Source organism: Orbicella franksi, chromosome 9 (assembly GCF_964199315.1).
Source record: "Orbicella franksi chromosome 9, jaOrbFran1.1, whole genome shotgun sequence".
Taxonomy (NCBI): Eukaryota; Metazoa; Cnidaria; class Anthozoa; order Scleractinia; family Merulinidae; genus Orbicella; species Orbicella franksi.
The window spans coordinates 29582479-29592394 of NC_138153.1; the positions used below are offsets into that span (position 1 = coordinate 29582479).

The following is a 9916-nucleotide window of genomic DNA, read 5'->3' on the forward strand; positions in this document are numbered from 1 at the left end:
ATATTCTGAGTAAAATCGTTCTTCTCTTAAAGTAGCGAGACAAAAACATGCCGCGAAAAGTATATCTTCGTTCAGTGTTCGTTCAGCGAAACTGCGAAAGACGTTTTAAAAAGAAGACGAGGAAGGAGGCATCTTGCAACGATTTTTGCGAAAATTTCAAATGCAGAGTTTCAACTGAGAATTTACATTATGTATGTGACATGTATTTGACATAGGAGGTCATCCAACTGCGGTGAAATGTTTGCCGAAAGCAGCGGAAAGTTTCAGGTGAATGTCCAGTTTCAAATGAATTAAAAGTCCGATTCGACCTTTCAAATGGACGGCAGAAAGGCCAAGTTCAGTGAATTCGTATTCACTGAATTGTTCTTGGACGATGCTGTTGAGGGGCTAAAGTCGCATTCGGGTTCAAAGCGGAAAGCTTTGCCAAACAAAACACTTGATAAATTAAATCTTTTCAAAGCCTGTTGGCAGAATCGCAAGAGCATCACGGCTAGCGAAGTGCGATTCCAACGCTTAGGCTCCGGTTCCAAAGCTTTCTATTGTCGGAAAGCGATATAAACAGCAATTCATTCCTACAAGGCGTCCCACGTATCTCGGATGTTGATAATGTCAACGCTCCTAACATAAGCCAATCATATTTTTGCGTTGTGAGAGCAATGCATAATTCAAACTCCCTTGGCTTAGACTGTAGTCCCTCCTTTCGTGCGCTCCTCGCCCCCAGTATTTCGAGCGGCCACTTTTTCTCACAGTTTTCTTTCGCGTCACGCATGACAGACTAAGCGAAAGAGGGACTACTCGTAGTCTAGAGAATCCCAGTTTTCATTTTCCCTCTTTAGGCTTTTCAACGGACTTTAGCGTTGCATTCATCTCCAGAATGACGACAGAGGGTCCACAATAGGGTTCTCAATTCCTGCTTTCCCACCCATTTTTTCCTGTTAATCCCGCATCCCGCCATCCCGCCATCCCACCCTTTTTTGCCTGGAAATCCCAATCCCGCCCACTTTTTAAAGACGTTTCTGCGTTAATTATTAATTAATAATTAATTTAATTATTAACACAGAAACTTTTTAAAAATCAAAACCGTATAAAAGATTACAAAAGAATTCAATGGGTAGCAGATAAATAAGCCAAATGATTATAACGTTTCTTTCAGTAAACGGTTCACTTTTTTGTTTTCTTTTGTCCACGTATCAGTGAAAGAAAAAGATTGTTCATTACCATATTTAAGAGATGTCCCGTAGATACACTTGACAGCTTCTTTCAAAGTTTCAGCGTCTTCCCTTTCCTTGAGGTCTGGCTCAGAACTTTTCTTTCCGAAAGAAGGCATTCCTGCTCGCGCATCCTTTGCGTAATATATGGCGACGCAATTCGTAACTCGCATACTTCGTACGGTGAAACACTATCACCGCCATCCAGTGTGGTCATCCTGGTCAAAACAAACCAAGTGCTCTGGAAAAGGTCGAAAGACTAGAAAAACTAGAAAGGATCGGGGGCCCAAGATTACAGACGCAAGCGTCGAAAATGTCGGAAATGGACAGATGTCATTGATGTCAGCGGTCAACACAAATGATCGCAATCAGTAGAAATAGGCCTCAAAGACCTCATACAGTCTCATGGTACTAAGGTAGTCAAGCGATAATGGATACGTTTGACAGAATCTGACAGGGTACAGAGCTGTTGCTATTCATTACTTGAAACCTGACACAGCTATACGCACGTTTCTGCCAGCTTGTGGTTTTTGCGCTGGTCAATAACAATTTATGAGGTCATGTAAGAATTGAAATCCCGTATCCCGCTAAGTTCTCCTTACGAATCCCGCATCCCAACCCTATAAAAACACGAAATCCCGCTCCTGCTCGTAATTGTAATTCCCGCTTCCCGCCCCTGTTTTCAGCTCAAATCCCAAATATCACGGCGAAAAAAAAAGCCAAATCCCGCATCCCGCCAAACCTATTGGAGACCCTCACGACATGCAATAGCGATTTACACATGTATGGTGTAGTTCTCGATAATACGCATGAGCAATATAACTTATTAGGATAGGTATGCATATATTTTGGAATGCTTCCCACTTTGAGAAACGGAAAACAATTTCATAGTTGAATACCATGTGACCTCGAAGTAGCACGAATGGGAGCGCAAAACGCCGGTAAGTGCTTCAACGAAGATTTCTCAAACTCTACTTGGACCATGACTGTCGGCATTTTGAAAATATGGACAAGGGATGTTTTAAATCTTAGGGTTGAGCTCCCACGATAGGGAATTTAAAAACAAATCAGTACGAAGGCATGCCTTTAAGCTCAGATCAACTTTAAAAACCATGTTTTATTAAACTCAATTAAAGTGGACCTCGTAGCTAGAGGGAGATTGATTATAACCCTTTAAATCCTTTGGATCTGTCCACTTCTGTTCATTGGCCTTCACACATTTCACATCAAACTAGGCTGAGAGTATTATTATGTATCACAGAAGTTAGCCAAGTGACCGTTTCGTTGTCCGTTCGCTTGGTCACATGACTTGTTGTCGGACTATGTATTTTGAGAAAACTTCAATGCTTTATGTGCCAATTTAATTAGTTGAACAGTGTTCTACAATTAGTATTAGTGTAGAAAATATTTAACGGACAGAGTTTTTTTTTCCCGATTTACAAAATTTGCTTCTAATAACTTAAAGGTGCAATACTCAGGCAAAGAGTGTTCTGCGTTCTTATGGAATTAAATTAGACATGTCTTTTGAACAGAGGCTTGGGCATCAGTCTTGATTTTAGTACTGGTCTTGGAACTCCAAATTTCTTTGCTTGAGCCTTGAATTTCAAGGCCATCATCCTCTTCTTTGCCAAATCAAATGAACCTGTGAATTCAAATAAACTACAATCAGGGAATCAACAAAAACAACCACAAGAAGAGCAAGGATAATTTTTTTACTCACCCTTATAAAGGTCGGGAAGAAAAGAGACAACAAAAACCGAAACAAAAAAAAAACAAAAAACAAAAACCGAAACAAAACAAAAAAAAAAACAAAAAAACAAAACAATATATATATATATATATATATACTTCTTGAACTTGAACAGAATAAATTTATAGAGCGCTCGACTCTGAGAGGAGCAGTGTAGATAATAAACAATGGTAGCAAGACTTCAATTCATCGTTTTATTGCGACAACGCTGTTTCGTATGGTCAAAGGATGACCACACTCATCAGGCAATATCAACGAATGACCGTTAAATTTCACAAACTGGCAATTAAAAGCTAACTTTAGGTTGCTATGAGATATAAAAACAGTTGCTATGATATGGAAAAACAGATGCTATATAACATTGAAAAATCTCGTGTTGCTAAAAGATTGCGTTACTTGCTCACAAAGTTCTTGACTAGGTATCTGTTTCTGTGGGGGCACGCACTTGCTAGTTCGTTTCGCTTGTTCAAAGTACACAAACTCTTCTTACAGATGATCACGAATTTTTCAAAAAGACATAAATTACATTTGTTAGTAATGTTGCTATAAGGTCTGCACTGCTTAATGATTCTCCACTTGATGGTAAAAGGTTTGTTGTTGTCTTTGAGTGTCCAAATATGTTTAGATAGCTCAGTTTCGTTTCTCTTGTTTTGGTGTCGAAAGGATGCTGTGTGATTCCTGTAGCGCTCGTTAAAATTTGTGGCGAGGCCCACGTATGATTCTGATGACGTTTGTGTTGTGATTGTGGCTTGGTAAACTACATTTTGTGTGAGGCATTTTCCGTCCAGCGGGCATTGATCCTTTTTTCTGCAGTTGCATTCTTTGGCGTTTGTTTGTGTTTGCGAAAGCAGTACTATCAGATTACCACCAGTCGCAAACACAAACAAACGCCAAAGAATGCAACTGCAGAAAAAAGGATCAATGCCCGCTGGACGGAAAATGCCTCACACAAAATGTAGTTTACCAAGCCACAATCACAACACAAACGTCATCAGAATCATACGTGGGCCTCGCCACAAATTTTAACGAGCGCTACAGGAATCACACAGCATCCTTTCGACACCAAAACAAGAGAAACGAAACTGAGCTATCTAAACATATTTGGACACTCAAAGACAACAACAAACCTTTTACCATCAAGTGGAGAATCATTAAGCAGTGCAGACCTTATAGCAACATTACTAACAAATGTAATTTATGTCTTTTTGAAAAATTCGTGATCATCTGTAAGAAGAGTTTGTGTACTTTGAACAAGCGAAACGAACTAGCAAGTGCGTGCCCCCACAGAAACAGATACCTAGTCAAGAACTTTGTGAGCAAGTAACGCAATCTTTTAGCAACACGAGATTTTTCAATGTTATATAGCATCTGTTTTTCCATATCATAGCAACTGTTTTTATATCTCATAGCAACCTAAAGTTAGCTTTTAATTGCCAGTTTGTGAAATTTAACGGTCATTCGTTGATATTGCCTGATGAGTGTGGTCATCCTTTGACCATACGAAACAGCGTTGTCGCAATAAAACGATGAATTGAAGTCTTGCTACCATTGTTTATTATATATATATATATATATATATATATATATATATATATATATATATATATATATATACAAACCTCTAACTGAGTTCGAGAGCCGTACTGTAAGTTACGGAGCGAGTTTTTTTCCCCATCGATTTATGGTCTAAGCGCGAAGCGCGCGGGCCATAAATCGAAGGGGAAAAACGAGGATCCGTGAGTTACATTACGGACCGAGAAGCCCAGGTTAGTAAGATATTTATTATATCTCTAATGTGTGTCTGACGGGCTCAAGAACGATTTCTATTCACGCGGAACGGCTTCAAATTTCTGACGCACTTCGGAAGCAAAACGACTCAATTTGAAATCGTTGTTATGTGACTGTCAAGTCGTTAGCAGGTTTTAATACACAATTTCATAAGTAAAAGAAAGTTTTAAACTTTTAATTGCTAAAAAGGTAAGAACACTTGGCGATAAATCACGAAATATTTTGGCAACAAAAACGTCTTTAAATTTTAGCGGGCCGTATAGTAGATTACTGCCCGCTAAATTGACCAATCACAGCGCGCGTACTAATTAAGAGATATAATAATTGTTTTTATTATTTTCATTTATACGCGGGAAAATGTCGGTTTTTTTAAAGTATTTGTTGCAAATTACTTAAGTTCTTCCCGGTATTTTTTATTTATTTATCTATTCTTTGTAGTGAGATCCACTACTCTCTCTGGGAGAGGTTATTATTTCTATTGCAATTATCATGTCCTATCATATCATAGCACACCATAAAACCAGAACACCGTAAATGATCAGAGCATTTTTTAATGTCGAGATAATGATCCACGAGCATGACTTTTCTAGCGTAGCTGTTGCTTGGTCAGAATTGCTCGTCAAAAGCTGCATGCTACTACAGCGATGGAATCTGTTGATCTGACAGTTACTGGAAAACTGTCAGTGATAAAGTTTGAATTATTATGTACTCACCGTCGGGTGCCATTGGTTGGCCTGGGTCATTATAAGCAGGTGCTTGATTCATCTCTGGTGGAAAGGGGGGTTGAGGGGCATTACTGTTGATGGTCTGAGGTACATCCTGCTGTTGAGGTCCCAAGGGCGATGGCTGCTGAGGGAGGAAATCGGTCTGTTGCTGAGGCAACGGTTCCGGTGCCTGAAACAAGAGTCAAGTAATGCATTGCGATTCAATCACGAGAATATATTTCTCCCTCAATCACTAGGTTACCGTTGGCTTAATTCAGTGAAAGCCAGGATGGAAGATCAATGCAGTCTTGGTCAGACTAAACCTTCCGCTCATCAATTGCTTTTGGAGGCGAAATTCTCCGCTTCATCTCCAAGGCGTTCGTAGTGCATTGTGTGTTAGGTAGCTTTATTTATAAAGGACGCGTCAATGCTATTAGTGTTACTTCATGTAACTGTTTGTTTAAGACCGCCAGGCAGTGACATTTCTTACTTTTCACTCTTCATCAAGTGGATTATCGTTCATCCCCCGTGGTTAGCTAAACAAATAACACGTATCGCAAACAATACTCAACTGTAAAAGCTTGGGGATCAGCAAAATCCGCTTGCATTAGAGGCACTCCTGGCTGGGGTATTCCGGCAGCTGGTTGAGGGGCAAAGCCAGGCGTTTGATGAGGGACCATTCCTTGTGGGTGAGGGGGGAAGCCAGGCGTTTGAGGAGGGACCATTCCTTGTGGACCATAGCCGAATGGCTGTTGGTAAGGCAGTTGTCCTGCTTGGGCATACCCTGCTGCTTGTGGCTTAGGGAGAGGTGGAGGCGGATTGTAAGGAGGCTTGCCCGGCTGTAGTCTTCCCATCGGGGGAATATGCGGAACAAATTTTTTTGGAGGATGTATTCCAGCAAGAAGTTTAGCTTTTGCTTCTGCGGCACTCTGAGCCAGGGAGTTTATAGAGTGCATACCAAAGCCATCGGTCCCCATTAGGGGTGGTTGAGGGTATCCCTGAGGACCGTAAGGAACTGGTGCTGGAGGAAATCCACCGTAAGCTGCTGGGGCGGGAGGAGGAATGGGGAGAGCTGGTGGGGAATATGGTGTAGCCAGTCCACAGGGAGAAACACCAACACATCCTGATGTACAAAAACAGAATGAATATTTAATAAACACATGAAAAAATGAGAACATTGCCCCAGCACATCCTGATGATCGGAAATGTTCCCAATACTGCCTCTCCTCTTTACTTCAATATATAATATCTTAATTGGCTGCCTGGCTCCACCAGCCTTTATTATGGTTATGGTTATCCCAAGCAGCCAGTACTGTATATATTTATTTCCTTCAAAATGTCTTTAAATCTGCAAGAAAGAGTGCAAATTATGATTGTTGTTGTTGTTTCCGACAGACAAGCTTATTTTACTTTATTTTAAGGGGAACAGGGATAGCACAATGGCGAGGGCGCTCGCCTCCCACCAATGTGGTCCGGGCTCGAAACTGGACCTTGTGTCGGTTTGGGGAGTTTGTTCTCGCCTTGCTCCGAGGGTTTCTCTCCAGGTCTCCGGTTTTCCTCCCTCCACAAAAACCAACACTTACAGATTCCAATTCGATGTGGAAACACTGGACAAGGGGCCTCTCAGTGGGAATTGCCGCGGCACATATAGTTTGCTTATTTTGTATATACATATTTTTTTAATTTTTATTTTAGATCTACTGTTAAAAGACCAACAAATGATAATGAACAATCATAAAGCGTAACTATGATACTTCAAGAGTGGAAGGGGCGGTACGTATAGCTCTTCGCACCTCATGCTTAAGAAATAAATGACATTACCTACAGATCCTGGCTTTTTATCAATAATACCTGCAAGACAAAGATGAAAGAAATCAGGTACATGGGGATAGCATAGAAGGACAGACGTAAGTTTACCTAATTTGACCGCGTTGCTATAGTAACTTACTTGCTGGAATGTCGAATCTGTTTGGGATAAAGTTTCGGCTGTCTCCTGGAAGCTGGCCTCCTGCGCCTGGTGGAACCGGTGGGTACCGTGGAGCTTGATGTTGTTTATAATTAAACAAAAAAACATAAATATTATTATTGTTAATAGCAATGAATAAAGCCATACAATACGTAAAAGGGTTTCTCATGTTGTCTGATGACTTTCTTAGTTTTAACGCCTTTTAGGTAGGCGTTGCTATATTCAACAGGCATTCATGATTCCAACACTCTCGCACATGTTTGTAATTGAAAATACAGATAAATGGGCCGAAGTGAACCTGACAAAATAGTGTACAAGTGACGAAAACGTGGTACACATACATGTGGTTGCAAGGGGGCTAGTTGCTCTTTATTAAATTTATCTATTACGAGAGTTCGAGTCTTTTTTTTATCTATAAATTTCTTTTACTCATGTTCATTAGCTTGAAAGTTTGTAGCACTATGCTCACAGTGAACAACACGTATAATAAACGTTTTGAACTTTGTTTGAAGGAGGTTATTTATAGTAAATCTAGATTTATACCAAAGGCAGCCAATTTATTTACATAACTGGACGGATTGTTGAACGCATAACGTACATCGCCGCTTTGTTTGTTCTTACCTTTCTTAGGACTAAATCGATTTGGGACAAAGTTGCGAGCTTGTGCATTAAACTGAAGTGGACTGCGAAGCTTGTATTGTGCCTGTGGATCTGAGACAAAACGAGATGTGGCATTGTCATGCTTCCGCTTATAATCTTTCAATACAGAGAGAATGGACCACCTCAGACTGTAAAGCTATGAGGCCTCCATAACTCCGATACCCACACCCAACTTGAAAAGGGGCGCAATTTAAAATGTGCAGTATATTCTCAAGTTAAAGAGTTATTTTAATCGATAAGTCATTGTTTCTGCCTCCGTTAGGGCGGAGTTCGAAGAAAAGAAACGAACCTTCAAATTCATTACCAGCCATGCGCGTTCATCGATTCATTTGCTTTAAGGATCCTTTAGAATGCATCCATAAATTCTTCTCACTTTAAAATCACTGCAGTGTACATGAACAGTAGCAGGTGCCGTATATGTTAGCGATCACCATTAATCACTGATTTTGGCATTACTGCCAAAAGCCAAATGCACACGTTGATGGATTTGGCGAATTATTCTGTTAGATATAACTGAATGGGTGGAATTTCAAATTGTAACATCGGCAATATTAGATGCCCCAGTACTGGGCGTCGTTTTTTCTGAACGGTATCGCAATGCACCACAATAATGCTAACATTTATTTTGATAATTGCTGGTCAGTTGCCGATCCGGGGTGTAAATCATAAAGGTAGTTTCACTTATAAAAGAAGGTAAATTTACTTTCGTTTGAAATGCATGGTTCGCTGATCAATTTACTACACAAACCAAAAAATAAATAAGCCATGACAAAAGATACCCTACGTACCTGCCATGGAAATCACCCCCAGTGATAAGCAGACCACCAGTGGTACGAGCAAACGTCCTTCCATTATTCGCTTTATTTCGTGCACTCGAGAGTTTGATTTCACGAAAATTCAATCTCCAAAGCCAGAAGGACTGCACTTTTACCTCTCGCACATCAAAAATCTCTGAGGTAACTGCTTTGAATAGGTAATGACAGAATGTGACAGCAAAGACTTGTTGTGCGAAGTGATTCAAAACAATCATATCACAGGTACCAGGTGTCTGGTGAAAGGAAAACATTTATCATATTGATGGCCCTTATTGGATCAAGACATTTGACAGAAAAAAAACATTCGCTCGTATTATAACGTAAATTTCTGAAACAATCCTTGGGTTGGTATTTCGTTGTCATTTTGAACATCATGTTATATCCAAATGCGACTATTTCCTGATGATTTCCATGAAAGGCAATAACGTTTAGTTATTGAATCGATGATTACATAGCGAGACTTTGGTCAGAAGTTATCAATTACTGAAGATGGAAAGCGGTCAAAGGAAAGAGCAAGAAAACAATCGTGCTGCTTTGGGACTGGCGTATTCAGTTTGTATGATGAGGATCTTTTCAGTGTGTTACAAGCCAGGCTGATCGTGGTTGGATACAAATATTCCAGTAGATCTTATTCACGATAGCAGCCGTGTTGGCGGGCATATTGGTTTCAAAATTATAATGCGAATTAGCCAAGTGGTCTGCGAGGAGGCAACCATTGGAAGAACAATATTCTCCGTAAATCGTATTACCCTATTTTCCAGTATATTCCAAAATTGTGCTCGAGCGTCAGATAATAGAGATCTATTTATTTTATTATTTATTGCTGAAGTCACGGTTATGCTCCCTCAGAAATCTCGTGATTACTTCGCATGTTTGACAACTGGAAAACAATTATGGCGGCTATTGAGGATAAAGGCCACACGGCTGAATTTTTGACATTAAAAAACTCACAAGTATAGTAATGGAAAATAGTATCATTTTTGCGCAGTTTTTCGTAACTAAAAGCCTTTCAAACTTAAAGTTTT

The 9916-nt window shown here is 40.0% G+C and overlaps 1 protein-coding gene across 2 annotated transcripts; it reads right to left on the reverse strand.

The window, feature by feature from the left end:
• Window positions 1–515: 515 nt before the first annotated feature.
• Window positions 516–9892, reverse strand: LOC145496437 (uncharacterized). Of its 2 annotated transcripts, XM_081476090.1 has the most exons (7): window positions 8865–9892; window positions 8038–8127; window positions 7399–7491; window positions 7272–7301; window positions 6023–6573; window positions 5460–5640; window positions 516–2850 (listed from the first exon to the last, which is right to left on the reverse strand). In XM_081476090.1, exons 1-7 carry the CDS (start codon window positions 8926–8928, stop codon window positions 2720–2722), a joined length of 1140 nt encoding a protein of 379 aa, XP_081332216.1. In that variant the 5' UTR covers window positions 8929–9892; the 3' UTR covers window positions 516–2719. The 2 variants fall into 2 exon arrangements, with proteins under 2 accessions (XP_081332216.1, XP_081332215.1); XM_081476089.1 differs by lacking the exon at window positions 8865–9892 and having other exon boundaries at window positions 7272–7491; window positions 8038–8859.
• Window positions 9893–9916: the final 24 nt, after the last annotated feature.

What these genes read in the sequence shown, in the direction of transcription:
- LOC145496437 (XM_081476089.1), bottom strand. Translation starts at nt 8,157, where the DNA reads ATGACAATGCCACATCTCGTTTTGTCTCAGATCCACAGGCACAATACA. An exon ending in TCGATTTAGTCCTAAGAAAG is followed by an intron (nt 7,492 to 8,037) that starts GTAAGAACAAAC and finishes AACAACATCAAG; the next exon opens with CTCCACGGTACCCACCGGTT. An exon ending in CCAACCAATGGCACCCGACG is followed by an intron (nt 2,851 to 5,459) that starts GTGAGTACATAA and finishes TTGAATTCACAG; the next exon opens with GTTCATTTGATTTGGCAAAG.